Here is a 24,166-nt window from a genome sequence, read left to right as displayed (position 1 = left end):
GATTCAACAATTCTGAAAATTCCTGTTAATTTTCTTCTACTTGTGATAGTTGCCAAATGAAAACTTCTAAACTCTCAACTATATTCATTGAAATGTTAAAAAAAAAGACAAATGCCTCTTGAAAGGTAATATACTTTAGCAATGCTAGATAAAAAACTGAAGAATGATCTGAAGAATGAAGAAAAGTTCTTTATTACTTTATTAAATTATTCTAGGTGATTCTACCATTGTTCCATTTTCTTATTAATCTTTTTAAAGCATAGTTAAGAACTGATTAGTAATGAGTCAATGATTCATATCCTGTAATACTTATGGTTACTGAAAGATAAATTTAATTCCATTTTTAGAAAATGAACTTTGTCTCCTGAAGAATGCCTAAGAAAGATGGAAGATCATGAAATATCAATTCTTATAGTTCTAACAGTTCAAAAAAGGAAACCCAAAACTAAAATTTAGGCCAGTGGACCTTCATGTAATCATTAGACTTTAATCAACAGAAATTGCTTTCATGTAAAATGTTCTTAGAGAATTCATAAAGATGCGAATTAGGAGTCCCCACCCTTTCCTTGTTGGAAGCACCTTCAAATACAAAGGACTGGTTTTGTTCTTGGAGACCCTTCCACTCTAAGTACAGATAATTGGTGCAAGGGTGGAAAGCTAATCAAGTTGAGAATTTTAATTCTTTTCTCCTCTGATTCATAAGGAACAAAGACACTGGCGCCAAAGAGTTAAGTCAGAGCTAACAGCAACTCAGTCTCCAACATCTGGAATAAGCATCTCTTCAGACAACTCAAGCTACAAGGTGGAAATAGTCTCGCTGTAGTTGTTCTCTGGGCCCTTAATAGTTTTCTGCACTAGGTAGTCTGGTTAGACGCAAACAGAGGGTGGGGGATAGGGGGTGGGGGAAGCAGCAAATTATATTACCTTCCATAAAAGAAAATCTTTCCTGTCAAGATTGTTGAAGATCAGGTCCAGGTATTGCGGAAAGCAAGTCTAGTGATTGCAAGGAAGATATATAGCAAGAGCCAAAAGTTTGGAAAACTTAAAGCCCTCTTCCGAAAGATAGACATGCTGAGCTCCTTGACAACTTCCAGTCCCCAGTAAAACATTTTCCTAGACTGCAATGTAACCTGTGTGTGCTAGGGGTCGGGGAAGGAGTTTTGGAGACAGACTCTGTAAGAGCTTCCTGTCCCTTCAAGCCTCTTTTCAATCACTATTTCTCTTTCACTCTTTGAAGGCAGGGCCCTCAGTGGAACGGACACTTAGGTCAATTGGTTAAAGCAAGCACACCTTATCCAAAAATTCCCGGCATCACCATTTTAGTCAAGAATATATTTAGGAAAGACTATGATTCCAAGTACCACACCAAAGACTTTTTTTTGATCAAGTATCTACACCAACTCATACCAACATGATGTTAAGTTGTGGCCCCTTCTGTAGACTTTGACTCAAGGGAAAACAGGTCTGAAGGACAATAGATAAAGGAAATCCTAACATGGTAGGACTGTCAGACATCACTTAGAAACTTACATCACTGCCAAGAGAGCTAAGAAACACACTTAGCTTGAGAGATAAATCAGTGGCCTCTATATGATCCTGTTTCCTGGTTCTCCCCCACCTCCAATCAATCTCCTTTTCTAATTAATAACTTTTATTGCTGAGTTTTTCCAATCATTTTGCTAGTGTGAGCTAGTAAAACATGCCAATAAATTCAGAGGTGGTCATTCTGGCAGGGTAGTGATTAAGTGATTAGAAGACAATGTAGAAACAGGCATTTGTAGCATTATTGTAGTAATAACAATAGTACTACATCACATTAGGCAAGACACTCTGGAAGACTTCACACTGTAGAAAAAATATATAGTGGTAGTGCATTAGTGGAATCAATTTATTCCATATCCTTTTCTTGGTAATTCCAAAACCCTTGCCCTTGTTTTTACCAGTAACCCCATTTTTGTTATTTTTTTCTGGGGTACCAGATTCTCAATCCAGGATCTCATACATACCAAGCACATATTCTACTACTAAGTTAAATATCTGCCCAAGGAGTTATATTTTCAAGGCTTCCATAACGATTGTGCAAAGTTGCATGTTCACTGCATCCTACTATAAGAAGTCCTCACCCCGCCCTACCCCCAAATTCTGGACACAACTGAGTCAGATTTCATCTCTGAAGGAGGGACTTGAGTAAGAGAGACAATTAAACAGTGGTGAATGAGGTTCTACAAAGCTGCTTGGTCAGTTTGAGGGCTGTCATCTTTAAAGATATGACTAAGCCACAGCTACAGAGATGGGGTTAATGTGTCACCCCATGAGGCAAAGTAGAAATGAGCAGCCTTCAGAGTAGTTGGTCCACAGAACATAAAGCAGATGCACAGATGACTAGATAGAAAAGTATAAAAAAGAGTAAGAGACAGAAAGAGTAGAAGAGAGCAGGAGTACAGAAAACAAGGAGTCAAGTTGATGGAGACAGAACTAGACAGAAAAGATCCAAAGTGAGAAACAACTAGAGAGAAAAAATGATTACCTACTGGTAACTTTCTAGAGTACACAATGCTCAGCTGTATCTCATGCAATTAAATCACAGATTTCTGATTTTTTTTTTTTACCAACTCCATTTCAGAAAGCTTTTGCAGGTGGATTTTTGATTCTTGCAACCAACAATTCACATACTCCTTATCCATGGCCACATATGTCAATGTTTAATTTGGAACTATGGAAACAAGTGTACTCCCTAGTGTAACTGGGTCATCATAAAAAGGTGAGACTCTCAAGAGAAAGGAGTATAATTTGTAAAATCTTTACTATTTTCCCAAAACAGATGCATTCTATGTAACCATTACTAGTATTTACTGAGCACTAAATTTGGGTCATTATTTCAAACACTATGCAAGCATGATGGTAACTATTTTTTCACAATGATAGGTTCTACTATTGTGATTCTCATTTTACAAATAATGATATTAATTCCACAGAGAGAGCTCAAGTTCATTACTCAAGGTCACACAGCCAACAAAGAGACAAAGGCGGAATCTACTGTTATTGACATTTAAAAAAAAGTGTATGTGGTCATTTAAAATTTATTTCAGTTAAATTTCCACTGAATACTTATTATGTACAAGGTACTGACTTACACTAATAAACTAACACTGATACTACAGAGATCTTCTGAATTTCATTATTGAAAATGAGTATTTTTTTTTTCCTGGAGAAGGATGAACTTTTGAACTTTCACAAAAAAGACAAACTTTCATACCACATTTTTCAATTTCCAAAATACCTCCTTTAAAACAGAAGGGAATAAGTTTTAAAAATGCGGTTTTAAAAATGCATTAGTTCAAAATGCACTGGCATACATGAAGAGTACCGCTGAACTCACATGAAAATGACTCTTGACTTCAGAACAAAATGCCTACACGAGTAAAGATCTGCGCAGCCATTCACTGACCCGCACTACGTGTGCTACACACATAAGCAAAGAATGTGACAGGTGGAGTCGCTTCTCATGGAAGGTGGTGAGTTGCCATGGATTCTGTTTCTCTTGATTTTCTGAGCAGGGCTTGTTTGAGGGCACTAATTTTCTCATCAAGTTCAGCCAGTGAATAGTTCTGCTGTAAACAATAACAAAGACTGCTGACTAAGATTCTGAGCTCTCTTAAAACAGATGAAAGTGTTACATGAACTAGAAATATTTAAAAAACACAAAAGCATAGCACATGGTTTTTTCCCTTGCAAAAAGGTTAAATAAAAAAAAAACTGACCATTCTCACAAAACAATGGCCAAAGTGTTAAACCTAAGTCTTAGGATTATTTTAACTGCTTAAACTATCTCAAACTACATCACCAGATAGAAAGGGGATCCTCCAATTTTTCTAATTAAGAAATTAAGTAATATGAGGGCTGGGGAGATAGGTCAATGGACTAAAGTCATAACTTGTACACACTAGACCCTGAGTTCAATTCCTAGCACTGCATGAATCCTCAGGCCACCTCTAGGTGTAGCCCTGGTGTCCACTGAGCACAGCTGAGGACCCGAGTTCTGATCTGGGAGGCTTAAGAATAGGGCAGGGAACATCAGGTCTCCTGAGCCATTCACTCCACCTCCCCCAATATGCTCTTAGCAGCATTAGACACTAACAAGACCTAATCAGGAAAGATTCAACTAATACACCGACAGGCAGACAGTCAGATAGGAGGCCCCATGGCAATGGAAATGTCTAGTGAGAGAGTATAATCTGAAAGGGGTCCCCAGAAGCCAGCTCTGGATAGAGGCCAGACTCTGTTCGGGAGAGAGCAGAGAGCTAAAATTCTTCCTTGGAGATTTGCCAGCAATGACCCTTAGAAGAACCTGGGGCAGTCTGGAGATAAATGCCCTAAGAATCAGCTTCATAAAACTGCTTAGAGCATGTACTCTGGAGTGGGCCACACTCCTTCACTTTGGAGGTGCACTTTTCCCTTTATTTTATGACAAGCTAATTCTAGATTTGTTCACACATCCCAACTTGGGGTATAATAATTCCTCTTTTACTTCATGGGGCTCTCCTTTATATTTCCAAAACTATTTTACTTCTTAATCTTCACCAGAAATTCTTTGCTGCAACATAAAGACAAAAAGTCTGAAACTGGGCGGAAACTGGGACTTCAGATGCTGCTTTTTAGAGGTACTGCTAAAGAAAGGGTGAGTGAGACTTAAACTATGAGCCTTCATTATTTTTCTGTGACAAACACATCCTTCTACTATAAACAGGTGGATACAGATCTACATTCGTTTGACTCATCTAAGTCATTCCAATGCCCTTGAAACAAAATTATTTCTCTCATTCAAGTACATTCATTTTACAAAAACAGTCCTTTTAAAAAATTCGAACCTAAATTCCAGGTGGCAATTCTTACTTAATAACAAAGCAAAAACTAGTAAGAAAGTTATAAAACTGAATAAAGCTTTCAGAAGACAAAATGAAAATGCAGTAACTTACTTGGGGTGGCTGAACTTTTCTTCTTTTTCCAGAAAAGTTCTATATTAAAAGAAAAAATAAAGGTAATCAGTGCTTGAAAGTTCAAATAAATTTTCCTTCCAAGACAAAATATGCAAAAGAACTTTGGCAAAAACAAAAGCCCTCAAACTGACCAAGCACTTAGCTGTGGTCGACACCTGTCTTTGCATTTTGGATGTTATTTTCCAAAGATGATATTAAACGCATAGTTGTAAGATGGCAGCCAAACGCTCATTCCTGGCAATACATACCTTCCCATTAACTTCAAGCTTCTAAAGAGGCTTACTGATTGTGGAAAGTGGCTGTCAGGGGTTTCTGCTTAGTTTCCCTTTTAATAACCTTTTCATCCCAGGAAAGCTAGCAAGTGGAGCAGCATCAGACAGAGGAAAACAGAATTAGAATATAAGGCCAAGGGGTGAAACCACACATAGACACACAGTGAAATCACCGAGCCACAGCCTCTTTAATGTCCTAGCTTCTTCTTCTTTTTTTTTTTTTGCTTTTTGGTTCACACCCAGCGATGCAAAGGGATTACTCCTGGCTCATGCACTCAGGAAGTGCTCCTGGTGGTGTTCAGAGGGCAATATGGAATCCTGGGAATCGAACCCCGGTCAGCCACGTGCAAGGCAAACGCCCTACTCGCTATGCTATCGCTCCAGCCCCTGTCCTAGCTTCTAAACTGTGTGTTGTAACCCCATTAGGGGCTGTGTTATAGAATGAGGAAGTGGGGGGAAGGGTCATGAAAGATTGGCAATAATAAATGGCTTTCAAATGTGCAACAACCAAAAATTAATGTGAAATCAACCAGATAATCCAACCACTAGTGCGCACCATGTTGCGTTTCTCCAGCCAAAAGGGACCACAAAGAGACAAATTTGAAGAAGCTCTGCTTGATGAGCTGGGGGAATGTGGATGCTTTCCCAGTAGACCAAAAACTGGTTTTTAACCACTGATGCACAAACAGATGGAGAAAGATTAAAAAAAAAAAAGCCATTGCCCTAAACTATTTTTGTTAGTAACATTGTGTGTCTGATGCTAATCTCCAACCAGAATTCTAAATGCCATTAGACACAGATCTAAATTACAGGCTTTTTCTCAAAAAAATTGTGCTCTAATGACACTGGGATTGCAAACTGGCTAATGTGGCCTTCTCAGTCCTCCAATATGTGTTTGCAATTTAACTCTGCAGCCAGATCTAATCATTACCTCATGCTTCAGGTCCAGTAAGCACACAAGGCCTGTATACATGATGCTTAATCTCAGATGCTCTCTTCTTCTAATACTTCCCCTTTGACTCCTAATAGAGTTACTGTTACAGGTTAGAGTTAAGATTCTCCCCCATCAGTGGTTTGGGACAAAGTGAAGACGCCTTCAAAAAAATGCAGTATTTAGTTACCAGGTGATCCATCCATTCACACCATCTACTCAATTTCTACTAGTCTTTGTGTTCAATGATGAAACCGGCAGATGAGCCAAATCCTGTCCTCAGAGGTTAGAAATAAGTGGAAAACAGGCATATAAATATGCATGCCTTCCAAAATATCTCCCTTTGTATATTCTTATTTCTATCATATATGTCATCATTTTGTAACTAGAAACTGGAATCACCTGTACTTTATGACTTTCACATCCAATGATCAATACTTGTGAACTTTTCTTTCCTACACTGTCAGGTCCACAGATCAGAATTTCATTTCACATTCAAGTTACCATAACACTATCTCCTAGTCTTATTCTCTCTCATCAGTATTAATACATTGTCTAAATGTCCCTTTCCTGGTCACATTCATTTGCAAATGCTTCCAACAAACTCTCCTCTCTCTGGCCAGAAGACGACTTTAAACTTCTGGGCACAGTAATCAAAGCCTACTGCAATCTCACTCTGCCTGTCTTTATTCAAATACTCTACCCTGTGTACAAGTAATAAATGCCCCAGTCAAACTTATGTTTTGAAGGGCTTATCTTTTGTTTGGGCTAGAGCGATAGCACAGCGGGTAGGGTGTTTGCCTTGCATGTGGCTGACCTGAGTTCAATTCCTCCACCCTTTTCGGAGAGCTCGGAAGGCTACCGAGAGTATTTCACCCACATGGCAAAGCCTGGCAAGCTCCCTGTGACATATTCGATATTCCAAAAACAGTAACAACAAGTCTCACAATTTGTTGTGAGACTGGTGTCCACTTGAGCAAATCGATGAACAATGGGAGGACAGTGCCACAGTGCTACCTACATCTTTCGTTAACCAAGCTTAGCTGACAGATGTATCTTAAACTTTTACAAATCAGAATCAGAAAAGGTGATGAAGCAAGATCTCCCTGGAGGCATCTGATGCTCTTATCATAATAACACTATTATTTAATTACATTTAAAAAAAGTATAAAACTGAATGCTAAAAATAGCCTTTGGAGCCTGAGAGTAGTACAGCAGGTAAAGTGGTTGCCTTCTACACGGCCAACCTGGTTTCAATCCCCAGTACCCAATAAGGTTCCCCCCAAGCCCTGGCAGGAGTAATTCCTGAGTGCAGGAGGAACTCCTGAGCATCATCAGGTGTGGCCTTATGTCGCCCCACCCCCCCGGGCCCCCGCCCCTGAAAAAAAGAAAGAAAAGCCTTCTTAGAGATTAGTTAATGGAGATAACTTCAATACACAAAACTTACTATAGACTGTGAGGGAAAGACAAAATCTTTATGAAGTTTCTCAGGGGAATATATTCAAAGAACAATTCCAAATGTGGAATGACCTTGATTGCGCATTACAATTCACCAATGTTCTACACTTAGACACATTTACAGAGCTACTTTTCAGGAACTAATGTAAGTGCTATTATACTAAGACTTAATACCATGTTCTAGGCAATGTGATATTTGACATAAAATCTCATTAAATCATAGCTTCAATCTTTGGTGCTTTAATAAACTTCATTTTACGTTTAAGAGAAGCAAATCACTGAGACACTCTTTACTTTTTTTTCTGTTTGGTGGTCACACATGACAGTGCTCAGTGCTTACTCCTGGCTCTGTGCTAAGGACCATAAGTGGTACTGGGGGTTGAAACAGGGTAGACTGCAAGAAGCCTAATATCCAGCACCATTGAAACATTCTAAATTTTTTATATTTAAGACTTGCTGCACACAGTTGTGAAATGTGCCTTTTTAGTCTACAAATAACTTTTTCATTTTATTTTTTGAGGCTGGATATAGAAACCAGGGTCTCCCACAGTCAGGCATGTTTTTCTACTACTTAGCTACAACCCTTGCCCTGAACGTATTTCTTCTCTGTCCCTGACTCTAAACTCCAACATAAAACTCTAAAATGACTGCTTTATACTTAAATACATTTTCACCATTGATATACCGATCTATGCCAATATGTTACAATAACTTTTTGAAAATCAGAAGTTACTGTTAAAATGTCATCAGAAATTTAGTGAATTAAACTTTTTGTTCACTTTTACTTTATTTTTCTTCTTTCAAATATGGTTTGGCCCTAAAAAATAAAAAAAAAGAATAAAAGGAAAAATCACACCTCGGAAAAAGTAATAATCATCTCAGAAGACTGAAAAATGGCACAATGAACTCAAGATTACTGGTCTGAAACAAGCTCATGTGATAAAGATCCTTATCCTTATCAGCCACAACACTGTTTTCAAATGTTCTTGGGAAAAGGAGTAAGAATGAATAAAAGAGTAAGTTAATGATGCTAGAGTTGAAGAATTAGATAACTACAGACCAACCTTCCAAAAGGTCTGGGTGTTAAGGTAAAAACAAAGGTGGGTGCCTATTTGTTTAGCTGGAAGAGAGAAATGTAAACGTGCCTGAGCTGAGGAAAGGAGTCTGTGGAGAGTGAGGATTAAAGAGACAGAAGGGATAACTGACAGCGATGCCCAGAGGAAGCTTCTGTTTATTGCAAGATATTAAATTCAGAGTGAGAGGACTGACTGCTTTTCAAGCTGATCTATCTATCATGCCATGAAAATGGAGAAAGTTTGAGAATTTTGACAATTTACAATAAAAATATTCCTTAATGAAAACTGTAAGTCAGTAATATTCAGAATCAGAACTTTTAGAGAACTAGGCAACCCCTAGTATGAATGAACATACATACTAATATGTTCATTTATCTTTGAATTGTTTCAGATATAGATCAATGAGTAAAATATATTCATACAATATCCTAAAATAAAATTACTTAAATATTAAAGTTGGAACCAGAGGGATAGTGCAGAAGTGTAGACACTTGTTTTGCATTTGACATTCCAGTTCTATCCCTGGCACCACACATGACCACCACAAGTGATCCTGAAAGCAGAGCTATGAGTAAGCCTGTAAATAATTTTTTTTTTCAAAAAGAGTAATATACTTGGGTCAGGAGACAGATAAATGAGCTGGCACACATGCCTTGCATGTAGGAGGCCAGAGTACCATCTGTTTCCCACGTACCTGCAGGAATAACCTCTGAGCACTGAATCAAGAGCAGCCCTTTCTAGGTGTGGCTGGAAAATAAAATTACTTATATATGTATAAAGAGAGAGGGAGGTGGGGAGGGATACTGGGATCCGTGGTGGTAGGACATGGGCACTGGTGGAAGGATGGGTATTTGATCATTGTATAATTGAAACCCAAGCACAAAATTTTTAAGTCTACAACTGTACCTCATGGTGTCTTACTAATTAAAAAAAAAAAAGAGGGAGGGGGAAGAGAGAGGAAGAGAGAGAGAGAGAGAGAGAGAGAGAGAGAGAGAGAGTACTTACCACAGACTGGAAATATTCAGGAGAGATACCTTCCAATTCAAGGATTTTATCCTCAAGCTTTTTAATTCTCTGGTAAATGTCCCTTGGCACTGGACCACCTAAACACATTTAAAAAGTTCTGAGAAACTATAGAATTCTTTCTTCTTCAATCTTATCCTTAAAACATCATGCAAAACATTTAAGAAAAAGGAAAATAACTAGTTAAATTAAGAAGACAAATGAAAAAAAGTTCAACAATGAAATTCTTAGCTCTTTTCACATTATACACTATAAAATGTATAATGTGCCTCTCTCCAAGCCCCATTTTGTTTCCTATGTTGCTAGTTTTGCTTTATATGAATTCATTTTATAAGATCCTAAACATAAAGTTTCTATAAAGAACAAAGCACATTTCTAATCGACTTTGAGATGAAGTAAAATCCTTAACAACAACTGACAATAGTTACAATACATTCATTATTTCCTTCAATTTGTATATCTTACTGCAGGTCATATATTTTTTTCTTTTAACCTAGAAGAACGTTACAGAGGGGCTTTATCATAATTCTTACCAAGCTTTCTTGGCAGGGGGAATGTAATCAAAATTGCTCAGATTTCAAGGTTATAATCATATTCTAAATCCTTTCATTTGTCAGAACCTCCAATTGCAGCCTTTCTGCTCCAGACCAGCATCACCTCTCTGAATTATCAAAACCTCCAAAATGGCATTTTATAAACTCTATTCTCAACACAAGTCTTTTTTTTTTCCTTTCTGCTTTTTGGCCACTGCCAGTGCTACTCAGGAATTGTTGTTATAAACCCAGGTTCGACCAGCAGTCTTTTGAGCTCTCTCACCAGCCTGCCAATGAACATTTTAAAAAAGTTAAAATGTTTTACTTCTAGACCTAAAACTATCCAATCTCAGTCCTACATAGAAACAAACACATTTACAATAGCCAATAAATTCCTCCATTTGTTTCCTCCCAGTCACTTGATCACTTTCTTCTGTTATTCAACTAGGCCAACTACCTTTATAGCTTTCAAAGTTGTGCTTCCTTCCTTCTGCTTCCACATGCTCAAGGTCTGTTCTCACAAACCTAACAGCAGGGCTGAGTGATAGTACAGTGGGTAAGGTGCTTGCCCTGCACACTGACAATGCAGGTTCAACACCTGGCACCACATACGGTCCCCTGAGCCCCAGCAGAAGGGAGCATGAAGCAGGCCTAGGACCTGAGCACTGCCAGGGTTGCCCCAAAATTTTCAAAAACATTTCCTGTAAGGAAGGATTTCTGTCCTCTTAAAAATAAAACCAGCCAGCCTGACTGTCTCCTCTACCTGAAACTCCCATTTTTGTTCCCTATTTTTCTCCAAATAATCACACTACTGATCATTCTGCACTTTTTCATTACTGTTTCTTCCATCTAATTTAAGTTCCAAAGGGACAGCATTTGATGTTCAGTCCACTGGGTATGGCAGGGTGTCTCTTATAGAACTACAGCCACCTTGGGAACGTCAGTTCACAGACTACACAGGTGCATAGTATTTACTGACTGAATGAATACATGGTTAAACAATCATTATGCAATTAAAGAATATGGGCAAATTTTTATATCAAAAGCTTCAACTTGTTAAATATAAAATCCTCTAAAAAAGGTTAAAAGGCTTCTTGCTATTTTTTTTTCTTTTTTGAGAATGTATTTTTTAATCTTGGGATCTTGGTTATTCTTGCTCTTGATTAAGTTAAAACAGTAACTTCATCTGACTTTGCTCTTGTTGCGTCCTTTTCTGGAAATGCCCCCTCTTCCCTCTGTACCTTTCAACAGCCATCAATCACCACTGAATTGCTTTAGATAGAGCCCCATGTGCCTCTGTACTATTCCGCTTCCCTATTCATCTATACACTCTCAAACAGATTACAAAGATCTTGGAACCAGGGCCTATGATGACATCATCTTGGTATTCCTGGTGTCTAAAATAGTGCCTGGCAGGCTAAACAGTGTAACTCAGTGGCAGAGTGCATGCCTCACACAAATGAGGTCCTCGGTTCAATCTGCAGGATCCACACTCTAAAATAAAAGTGCTCGGCACACTGCAGACATTTACCAGGTATTTTTCAAAATTTAACTACAAATTAACTAGTTGGTACTAATACACTTAATAAACCATGTCTACACAATAACTACCCTAGGCCAGGGCAAATTCAGTAATGCTCCAAACCACAGTTGGTGCCTACATAATGTTTTGCAGATTCTATTCATTCTTTTTCCAAAATGGTTTGCTCATGCACACTAACAAATTCCTATTAACCATTCAATGGAGTTCATTGTTACTTCCTTAGAGATATGATCCCTGACTTTCCCTGAGTTGAACAATAAAAGTCTGTCCTCACTGTATTTTACAGATTCTCTGCAAAAGTGAAATAAACAATGGCTGATTCAGTAAACAATTGAAGATGTATCTGGCTTGTGACGGGGCACTGTGCTAGGTACAAAGTAATGAACACAACAGAAAGCTGCTCATAAAGCGCTTACTAATCCAACATGAGAGACACCTATTATTAAACTTCACAAAGAAGAGCAGTGAGCCTCAGGTGCTATGAGACTAAACCTATGAGGAACCTATACTACTGGAATTTATTTAGCATTGTAAACCAATGGAAAAATCAATATGAACTTAATTAAAATAATAGGGGGGAAAAACATAGAATCCATATGAATCTAGGATTGGGAAGGAAAAGCAAAATAGCATGGACACAGAAAGGCCCAGAGTGTAGCAGAATGATTGGAAAGTCCAGAGACGTGGCTGGAATGACATTTACAATAAAGCAGCATTATCACAACACCTTTCCAGGCCAATCTTCTTTCCCTTCTCTGAGTCAAGTTGTTTTTAATCTGGAGCCCTTCTCTTAGTGCAGCAAATAATTCCTGGAATAGTTTTGTTCCTATGTAATCTCAGTGCCTTTAAGTTGCTCGCTTATAGTAGGTATTTAATTCTTAAGAAATGAATAGGTAAGTACAAGGTTTGGTGTGAATATAAGGGCAACAGAAAACCATTAAAGGATTTTTAGCTGAGGATTTTTTAGCGAGATTAAAATCAGATCTGATGTTCTGAGAAGGTGATTTGACCACTGGGAATAGAATGGTCTAGAGCAGCAGTTTTAAGTCACTGTCCAAGGACTGGTGCCAGTCCTTAGGAAAGATTGGAAACTGGAGATGAAGAGATAAAATGCCAAAACACATGCTTTACTTACGAGAACCCTGGGTTCAACCCCTAGCACTGCGTAACTTCCTGAGCACAAGCACTGCCAGGGGTGGCCCCAAGCACCACACCAGGAGCACTGAATATGGTCCAAACATCAAAACCAAGGATGGGAGAGATATGGAAGGGTTAAGATACCTTTCAAATAGCCAACCCCAGTTCACTTCTTAGCCCCACATGGCCTCTGTGCATTACATGGTGTAGGCCTGAGGCCCTTGAACCAGGAATGTTCCACCAGGAATGGCCCCAAAGGCCCCCTGAGAATGGCCAGGGTGGTCTAGGTATTCCTTGGAACAACAGGGCTGGAGGAACACCCTATCTTTGGGCCCTAACATTCTACTACCCTCCCCAACAACCAAGAATTGCCAGAAGGGGCCCCTGGACCTCCTAAGCATCACTTGAGAGATGTCAAATAAAAACAGAACTGAAAAAACAAAACTCAATAACCAAAAACATCACTTAGTAACTTTTATTATTAGAGTAGTGGCTGGGAAGATTGCCAGAAGTGGATAGATTTTACAAATACTCAGATGACAGAATTCATAGGCTCTGGCATATAATTGAGGAGGGAGTCTCTAGCTTTATAGTGAATGAAAATCTGGGGTAGATGTCTAATCACCACTTACTTCCTTGAGCATGTTGCTCAGGCTCTTTGAACCTCAGTTTTTTACCTGACAGTATCAACATGGGACCTCATAGGGGCACTCAGTAAATATGGAGCAAGCAAACATGTACATAATGCTTTCAGAGTAATGGGCACTAAGTATTATTCAATAAATGTTAGGGTACTTCCCCTATGGTATTTATTTATTCATATGCTTATCTGCACTGAGAGATCCTTGAGGACTAGCATCATATTCATCAACACTTTGTACCTAGCACAGTGGGTGATAAGAATAAGAGGTGGTCATTGTTAAGTTATGAAACTGATGGCAGGAAAAAGAATGCGGTAGTCTGCAGCTAGGAATAGCATGCCTGGATCTATTTGTAGCCTGTTTCCATGCTATTAACTCTCAATTGGTGCAAAGTATAAGAGCAGGAGGAAGATCATTAACATATGAACTGTAAATTCCTTGACACACAGAGACCATGTCTGATTTTGTGTGTGTGTGTTCCCAGTAAGAATGTTCTACCCAAGACACAGAAAGACTGCACTCATCTGGGGAACATAAAGTAACAGGAGTTGAACCCCCAAGAATAGTTGAGATAAGTACCAGAAGGTCTGCTCCACTGCTTGGAAGCCGGCATCACATGCTGGGGGAAAATGCAGCTCAGATAGAGAAGGGAACACCAAGTAAAGGATATTTAGAGGACTCGCTCAGGATGTGAGATGCGTGCTGAAAGTAAACTATAAACCGAACACGATGGCCACTCAGTATCTCTATTGCAAACTACAAGACCCTGAAGAAAAGAGAGAGCAAAAGGGAATGCCCTGCCACAGAAAGGGGGGAGGGCTACTAAGATCATTGGTGGTGGAGAATGGGCACTGGTCGAGGGATGGGTACTTGATCATTGTATAACTGAAACCCAAGCACGAAATTTTTTAAGTATACAATTGTACCTCATGGTGTTTCACTAATAAAAAAAAATAAAATAAAATAAAATATAGGGCTGGAGCAATAGCACAGAGAGTAGGGTGTTTGCTTTGCAAGCGGCCAACATGGCCAACCTGAGTTCGATTTCTCCGCCCCTCTCGGAGAGTCCGGCAATCTAAGTATCTCGCCCGCGGGGCAGAGCCTGGCAAGCTACCTGTGACGTATTTGATATGCCAAACACAGTAACAAGTATCACTATGTATATACATTACTGGACCCGCTTGATCAAATCAATGAACAATGGGAGGACAGTGACAGGACAGTGAAAATATATTATTAAAAAGAAAAAAAAATGTTTTGTCCATAATGGATGCACAGGAAAATGAGGTGACTAAACGAACTGGAATTTCTGTAGCCACTTGCAAAGGTGCGTCACAGGGCCCCACCCAGAACTCTGCTTACCTGTCTGCAACCGCAAGTGAGCTTCAATGTTCTGTAGCCGTTCTTCCACCGCCTGATTACCACAATCACGGAGCAGGCTGTTAGGTTTGTGACCTGGCCCTTGAGTTCCCTCAGGTCTAGTCTGGGGTCCATATGTATTCACAACTCTAGAAACTAAGTCAAGAGACTTTTGAGGCTGCATACACTTAACATTTTAAAACTCAGAAAATCCTTTCTCCTTTTAACACTTTATATTCTTTTTATAAAACCATCTAATCAACAGCCAACATATAAAGGCCAGATTCTGTTATAAGTAAAATTTAAACACAGGAATTACTTTTGTTCCACTTTGCTTATAACCTAGAATAAGTTTCTGTGGGCGATGAAGATATGTTGCAAATTCTTACCTTTCACATGACTTTTAAATCCAGGGTAAGGGGTAAAAACAGCATCAGTCCTTGCACAGCTATTTTCTAAGGAGAATGTAGAGTATAAAGTTTAAAGATAGTTTTCATTTCAAATGCTGACATTTTGATAAACTTCTAAATCATATTAGTATACTACTCATGGTAAGAAAACAACAATTTCAAAAATAAATTACTATTACATACATGATAAAATTTAGTGACTTTTCCCCTCTAAAATTTATAATATATGATTTCTAGAACAAGATATAGAAACACGATATAGCAACTACAGTGATATCACTTAATATACTTTTTAAATAAAAACCTGTATTACTACAAACCACTTGTGCAGTTTTGGAGAAAATAATGTTTATACTCTATATAGTGTTTTAATTCTAAGCCAAAAATATATCAATTCACTACATCATAGGAATCTAAAAAAAACAGTACTTTCACTGAAATATCTTTTTTAAAATTTATAGCACTTTTGATGTTACATACAAATCAAATTAGTGAACATCTAATAAAAAGGATTACACATTAACACATTTTTTATTTCATAACTCCACACAAAAACGATCTTGAACCTCAAGTGTAATACATTCCTCTTCACCTTCCCTAGATTGCCAATGCTCACTTAAAAAATCTAATCACAAAAGGCATTTACCTCTTTACACTCTGCCTCTTTCAAAAAATGAAATTTTTAGAAAGATAAATTGTGAAAATTGGCTCTTTTCCCCCAATAAGTTGAAGCATACAATTTGTTTTCAATGAGATTATCCACAAATAAGTTATAAACCAAAGGGGGATTAGAAAGATGTTAATACAATGTATAAATATGTCAAATATGATAAAATATTTAAACAAAATCATGTATTATGCTACATTTTATAAAAAAACACTTCTCTTGATTATTTTATAATTAAAAAATGGATCGTGGTAAAAGACACCTTTACCATGGTAAAGAACAACTGAAAGAACACTGTTAAAAAAAATCATAAGTTTAATGGAAAGTACCAACATTACAAAACATTAGTATTGCTTCAGCCTAAGTATTTTTAATAGTTCTACTGTAAATAAAATTGCATATTTAACTTATTCATATATATCCACATGTTTATCTATTATGTATATATACACTAACAGTCCTTTGTTTTCCTTGGAGGCAATTCAAGGTATGTTAAAGGGCCATCACTTCTTCAATCTCTTTTTAACATTTCATAGAGCAAAGAGTTAAAAAAAAAAAACCACCATTCCAGAGCTATATTCCAAATACATAGATTAGCTGTCCCATCAGTGAGAAATTCAGCTTGGTGTAGATAGTGAATGTATGAGTGTTAGTCACTCTCCACAGCAATTCTTGCGAGTACTGTTTTGAGCCAGCAAGGGATTGAATGGGCCAAGGAATCCTGCTGAGCATTTCAATTCTTGTCAATTTCTATCCCCTGGTGGTTTATAATAATAGAGTTAGCAGGGAGAACAGAGGAATAACATTAGTGACACATGTGCTTCTCCCTCAACACACCCTTTCTCATGGGTTGCTTGCAGTTTGATCATAGTACCTGAGATTTCGCCACTGTTGCACCTGTTCTGAAAGGCCAACAGGAAAATATAGCAAATCTAGAGTTAGCCGTGTCTAATATTAAAAGCTGAAAAGATGGAATTTTGAAGAAGATAGACAAATTGAACTTGTTTTATTTTACTATAAAAAGAATCAGTGTCAACAGAGTCAATTCTAGATTCTTCTGACACTTGTGTTCATAATGATTAGCTCAGAGATTGTAGAGGCAGTAAGAAAAATGTTCACTTCAATTATGAACTCATCTCCACAAATTTTCATAAGAAATACCTAAGTTATTACTATAATGCCTGAATACGAGTTCTAACAATGCTTTGCATTATTTGTATTGTGCAGTGTAACTGCAGATCTATCTATAGTATCATATGGAGAGGGAAAGGAGAATCTGGTTTTAAAAATAGCAACGATATTCATGATGAGAGAAAGAAAGTAAACATAAGACATCAAAGTCTTCATGAAGAACATGACACATTGGTCATATAATAAAACATTTCAAACAGCTCTGGAACAGTCAGAAAACTGCTCCCTCTTGAGGAGCATTAACTTTAGTAAGTTCACTTAAAGGCATTAACATCATAATTTCTTAAGTACATTTACAAACTAGAAATTTATATAGCTGAGTTCCTTCTTACTGGAGAGACAGAGCAACCCAGCCACTCTCACATCACCTTCCTTACTTAAAGGAACTCTAAATCAGTCTTCTTCCTGGGGTAAACAAGCGTTTTTTAATATTAGCATTTAATTGATTTTTATGTGACCAAAATGAAAACCATTTCTGCAATAGTCTGTACTAAACAGAAGTTCTCTTTCCTTAGTTTATAAACTCGTGAAATAGTGTACTTCATATTATAGATTTTAATAAAAACAAAAACTGTGCTTAAAATCCTACGATTATAATAAACTTCCAGGTAGTTACCTTGGTTACAATCAATAACATTGCAAAATTCCCTGACGTTATTTTCATTGATTTCAGCTTGTTTTCTTTCAATAAATGCAGATATTCGTCTGTCAATCTATAAACAATAAGTATGCAAGTTTTAACAATTTAAACACAGTAAGATTTAGAAATATTTAGAAATATACTTGCCATTACCCCCCCCAAAAAAAAACATCCCAAAACATAACTTCTTACTTCTGCTTTTCCAGCCTTTATTTGGACTACTTCTGGATCAAAATGAATCTGCATTTTTTTCACATCTCCTAAATCACAATCTTTGTGCTTTTCTTCCTCTTGGAGGCCATCAACGGGAAATCTGGCATTGACTTCATCCTTGTTCCCTGTTTCTGCTTTTCCTTTCTCTTCAACAACAGTTATATCCTCCTCTTTAATCAGAGGCTGAAGTTTTGCTAAAAAGGGCTAAGAAGAACACAACTCCACTTACGGAGGTTAAAACTATCAAAATTTTACATTTAATAAATTACATAAATTTCTCCTACGTAAATGTAATTTTAAGATTTTTTTTTGTAAATGTAATTCTTAAAGTACTAAATTTGAAAAGCTGGCCTATTTGGATACATAGATCCAACCACATGTGTTTACTGTTTTCTGCTACTATGATTATTGTTATCATTAGCTATAAATCTGGTTTATGTGGGTTTTTTTTTTAATAAAGAATATATGAGGAAATGTAAAGTTTTCCTTGAGGGAATCACTCTGTCACTCATCTTTTATTTTGTACCAAATCAAAGCCTCAGCCTCTGGCACCAATACCACTTAATTAACATGTCATTCAAAATGCCTCCTCAGAACACTAAGGCTTAGTACTTTTCCTCCTTAACAGGAGAGCCACTGCTCTCACTCAGCAAAAGCCTACATTATCACTGTATCACTGGAGATCTTCCACTTGAAACTGCAGTTGGCCAAAGAGAATGAGAGCACATAGAGATGGTATCTATAGGTGTTATGGTGAGTGAACACTTCGGTTCTTCCTGATATAGAAAGGTATCTTCTTGGGTCATGAAATTAAAGTTTTAAGGAGAAAATGACCAAGGCAAAAATAAAACCCATGATCCAGAAATGAAAAGAGACAGATGCCTGCAACTATATTAAGAGAGGAAAGAAACCTGTTGTACAATGTAAATTACACTATCCCTCCACCCGACAATTAGACCTCAATTGAGTTCTTTGGCTCACTGCTTCTGCCCTTTAAAACTAGGGTTAACTATTACTTTTAAAATGAAGCAGATTTTAAATTTCCCAGTCACTAACAGAGGGCTGAAAATTAATCTCTACTCCATTAATCAAAACACACCAACACCTGTCATGTTCTAATTTTTTTTAAGCCCACAATTTGGCTTCTCTTATTTTCTAAGTTAAATATTTTTAACCTTGTAAAATATCAATAGCAATAAACTGACCAAATAGTTCTTTCACTTACCTTTAGAACATTTAATTTATACTCTGATTTGAGATAAAACTTACATCAATCACAACTGTAGAAACGTTCAATCAGAAACCAACAAGGTCATAATTCTGTTCAGTCATTAGATGGAAATACTTTTAAAATATACCAATATTATTATAAATAATAACTCTATTTAGACTTCCCAAAGAAAGAATGAATTATTTTAAATTGTTAAGAAAAAGAAAAGATAAAATAGTGACTGGCTACTTACTAAGATGAGACATTAATGTTACAGAAATTACTTTCTTTTTAAAACTATGCTGAAACTGTTTAATTGCAATAGACACTCCAGGATGTGTCATGCTGGGATAATGCCACTTCTTGAACCACTGAAAGCACTCCATGAGCCTCCAAACTCACCCAAGGCATGGAATCATTATCATAGCATGACACACACCTGCCGTGTCTTATTGCTTAATTATAACCCACCAAAGATGGAACAGTATTGAATTTTCAGTGCAAGTCTGGAGTTGAATAGAACTGCATCCATTCACTCTTCACACTCACATTGGCCTTCAGATCACTACGTAAATGAACAGATTTGGATCCAATCTGGATGAAACAGGCTTTATTAATAATACTATTGACATAGTGCTAAGATAGAACTGGCAAAGACTGCAACTTACCATTTTGCTACAACTAATTTGCATTCTATCAAATTAACACTTTTAACAAGAAATTTACCTGTAAATACAAAACGTGTTGTTCAAGTGCACTAAAGAGCAAAGCAGGCTGCAATGCCGAGAGACTCTGGAGCTTGTTCCAATCGATTGTAATTTTCACCACATCATCTCTGAGGTTAAGCTTCAAAAGGACAAACGAGCAGCATCACAAAAATTACACAATTAAGCACTACATATGGTACTGTTACAAAAATTTCTACAGCTGCCCATTTAGACCAAATTTACCATGTTTTTAATGATATATTAAAATGCTAAGCCTAGTTACATTTTAAAGGGCCAAGAAAGGTGCAATTTTCATTACAAAACATGACATTTTATTCTAATTTGACGCCTAGATCTGTAGATGGTTGACCTACAAGTAAACTGTTCAAGAACAACAAAAATATAAAGCTTCTCTAAGACAGTATATAAAAAAATAGAAAGAAACCTTTGGATTGCAGCCAACTGAGGTCTTTCTCAGAATCCTACTCTGAGAGTTACAAACAAATCAAAGTTCTGATACATACAATTCTTCTTGCTAAACAAGTACAATGACAATATTTCTCATTCATACCTTATGTCTTTTGAATCATTTTTATTTTCAATTTCAGTCAAATTTTATCATTTAAAATCAAGATTACTCATACATTTTATAAACTCTATTTCAATAGCAAGATGTTTATCTACGTCAAATAAAAATTGAGCTACTGCTTAACTGAAAAACACAAACTTCTCTACAATAGTGAGGTAACGGCCAAACTGTCAGATTCTCTTCTAAGCAGTATTTTCTAGTAAAATGTGAGGGTTCATTTTATGAAAGTTGGCTATGTGTGGCTAACTGATCATTAGAATAAATTATATAAAATTACCTGGATATAAAATTACTATAAAAATTAGTTTAAAAAAAAGTAGTGTGAAAACTTCTACTTTTCGCCTTTCAAACTGAGTAAGAAGTGAGCCACCATAAACTTTTTCATGAACACATCTTTATGATAAACTGTAAGGCTATATATATTGCATAATAAACTCAAATTAACATTACCTTTTCAGAAATCATAAAATATAAGTGATGCCTCCTATAAAATAAACTGCTACAATTAATTCAAATAGATCATATGAGTAGTGATAAGAAAACAAAAAGATTATCACTACACAAAGAACCAAAGAGAAGAAGTACCCAAAAAAGGCACTCCACTGAGTGAATAGTCTAAGACAGAAAATATTCACTTCATTGAAAATTAGCCAAGAGAATTTAAAGTCTGTATTAGACAAGTATAAAGAAAAATTGGATGATCTGTGAAGGCGCATAGATTAATTTATATTAATTTAATTAAGAGTTTACATTAAGAGTGACACAGTAATCTAAATTTATATATAATTACAAATATTTTATTAGACAAGTAAACTAACATTATACTTTTACATGGCTTAAAAAGATAGCCAACTATACCAAATTTATAAATAACTGGTTGGAATACAAGCAAATCCAACACTTTTTTCTAAAGAAAAAAATAACAGTCTGTATTTGTAAACCAGTCACTCAGTAATATATTAGTCATCTGGAGCTATTTAAATATGTATTTCCAGTCTAAAAATTTATTAAATTAACATAAAAATTCTACAATAAATAGCAAAAAATACTTCTTTAATCTGGTAAAACTGGCTGCCTAGATGCAAGCAGTAAGATTAAGATCAATAAATTTGAAATCTGACCTAAATATATGTATTAGCATTCCAATTTTATGGTTCCCATTGAGGAGTGCTAATAATACAATTATACAAAATGCATCTAAGGATGTTACAACATACTCTTGAAAATACTCTTGAAAATATATTCTTTAAAATTGTCTCATTAAAAAATAGTGACTTCCTCTATAAAGAAAATTTCTTATGTGCAGTATAGGTGTGTAAAAAGAATTCTGATCTTGAAACATCTTAAAATATAAAGCTTATATATCAAAGCTTATATCGAAATGGTTATCATTTAGTTGAGAAAACACACTTTCTGACACTTGTGTAGAGTCTCTTCACTGTTACATAAACTCGCCATTTACGCTAAACATTTACAAAAATAACATAAGAAAGTTTTAATCACATTTCTCCTTCTGTCAACAGACTAAATGTTTAACTTTTTAATGAATCTTTAAATGTCCTTTGCAAATATTTCAAAAGACGTTTAAACCATTTCCTATTGCTGCTTAAAAATGTCATCACTTAAAAAACAAAACAAAAAAACTGTACATTATAAGGAAGCTATAAACTTTTTTGGTTTTGTTTTGGTATAAGAACAAACCTAAGAACAAACTGCCCATGCCATAAAAAGTTACAAACTTTCAAAAGTATTAAACCATTTACAAATCTTCTAAAGACTTAAATATTAATAACAAGCGAAAGACCTTGTCTTTAAAACAACTTAAGTAAATCTCTGGCAAACAAGTGAATTTACAAGTTTATTCTGTTGCAAATTCAATTAATAATTCCATTACACCAGAGTAATGCTACTTGTTCAGTCTCTAGGCACACATTAAGATTTCAAAATAAAACAACCTTTTAAAAAGAACTGGTGCTCATCCGCCCAAGGCTTCTAAAACTAATTTTCACAAACAAACGGTCCATTCCAGAAAGGAACCTGACACTAATTTCCACACCAATGCTTGCAGCTCCTACCGCACGCACTTGCTCCAGTCATGTAATAAACTTTTATGCCTTGAAGATATTCCGGCTCAGATATACAAAGAAAACATTTTTCTTTTTTTTTTCTTTTAAAGCAGACAGGTCTCCTTTCAAGTTCTCATTTAAAATGTGCTTTGCATTTTACATCAGGAAACAAAAGAGTGACTTGATTGGCATAGAATAAGCAGCACTTTTATTTAAACCCAATTTTATGATGACACTTCTGCAAAAGCCATTTAATCAGCCAGTTAAACTCGTTAATAGTCAAACAACGGTTCTGAAGCAGTCTCAACGATGCATAACTCATCCAAGTTGATGTAGAAATATTTTAGACTATTCTGTTTCCTCCCCGATTGAAAGGGGAAGAGAGGCACAACTTTCAGTAGAGGGATAGAAAGGAAATAAACACAATCAAGGGACTCAAAAGAACCTAAGTGCAAATAACCCCACCCCGACCCCGACTTCAAGAACGGAGGAGAGATGCTTTTTTTTTTCTTTCCAGAAATCTTAGGTCGTACTAACCTATCAAAAGTTAGAGGAATGAACTGGAGGGGAAAGGGTCTCGAAGCGCCCGGCAGGAGCCTCCCAAACGCTCAGAGAAGCCTTTCGCGTTCACTTTCTCCAAGCCCGTTCCTCTCTCGCAACCGGCAGTTCACTTACACTCTCCCCCACTTGCTGCAGCGGGAGAACAGTGCCAAAGAAATCGAGTCCGCTCGCGGGTTTGATACAGGATGCCCGTGCGGCCCATTCGCGCTCTCGGGCACTGACTCCCAGGACTCACCCCCGTCCACCCCGCCCCCCCGCCCCCGCTCCAGGAACCGAGGGGGAGGGGCGGAGAAGCCCCAGGCCCCGACTCACTTGTCCCGCCAAGGTCTGCCAGGAACGAAAGACTTCACAGAGCACCTCTTGGGAGGGGCTAGGGCTGCCGCTCATTTCCAGGCTCCTGTCACCGATGCCCGGGCGACTAAGCTCGGTGGCTGCAGCCATGATACCTTCGCAGGCCGCCCCCGCCACCACCGAGGCGCCTTCGCAAACCCACCCCTTTCCACTCCGGCTTTCGTCGCTCGGCGATGACGTCAAACAGCCGCGTCTCGTTTAGAAGGGGGGGGTGGAGGCTGGAGGCCCCACCCCCTCAATGTGACTGACAGTTGCGTGCGCCAGTCAAGGGCTACAGTAGCGTTTTCCCTGAGAACTGGCCGTGAAGAGTTGCTGACCAGCGCCAAGGCTGAGTGTTGTAGTGGGAATGGTGGTCATTGGAGGTTGGCTCAGGGTTAGACTCCTGAAGTCTGTCTTTCATGCTTGGATGTCATACGAGTGTTGGTAAGAGAAGATCTGTAATTGTTACAGTTTTTGTCTTGAACTTAATGTTGAAAGGGTAACACTGTGGTGTGCCATGGTCTGCAAAAAAGACCGCTCATCAAGGATGCCCACACAACGTGTTGCAAACACTGAGAAACTGTATTACCGAACTGTGATAATTAGAACATA

General features: G+C 37.3%; 1 protein-coding gene across 2 annotated transcripts; it reads right to left on the bottom strand.

Moving 5' to 3' along the window:
• Positions 1-2,768: 2,768 nt before the first annotated feature.
• MBIP (MAP3K12 binding inhibitory protein 1) lies at positions 2,769-23,724 on the bottom strand. 2 transcript variants are annotated; one of them, XM_056134143.1, is made up of 9 exons: positions 23,537-23,724; positions 20,028-20,147; positions 18,071-18,295; positions 17,855-17,951; positions 15,360-15,425; positions 14,974-15,126; positions 9,740-9,837; positions 4,977-5,015; positions 2,769-3,611 (listed from the first exon to the last, which is right to left on the bottom strand). In XM_056134143.1, the coding sequence occupies exons 1-9, from the start codon at positions 23,663-23,665 to the stop codon at positions 3,504-3,506; spliced, it is 1,035 nt and encodes a 344-aa protein (XP_055990118.1). In that variant the 5' UTR covers positions 23,666-23,724; the 3' UTR covers positions 2,769-3,503. The 2 variants fall into 2 exon arrangements, with proteins under 2 accessions (XP_055990118.1, XP_055990119.1); XM_056134144.1 differs by having other exon boundaries at positions 2,769-3,608.
• Positions 23,725-24,166: the final 442 nt, after the last annotated feature.

Source organism: Sorex fumeus, unplaced genomic scaffold (genome assembly GCF_029834395.1).
Source record: "Sorex fumeus unplaced genomic scaffold, SorFum_2.1 ptg000098l, whole genome shotgun sequence".
Lineage (NCBI taxonomy): Eukaryota > Metazoa > Chordata > Mammalia > Eulipotyphla > Soricidae > Sorex > Sorex fumeus.
Note: the sequence above shows the minus strand (reverse complement) of the source record. Positions and strands in the feature narration are given on the sequence as shown.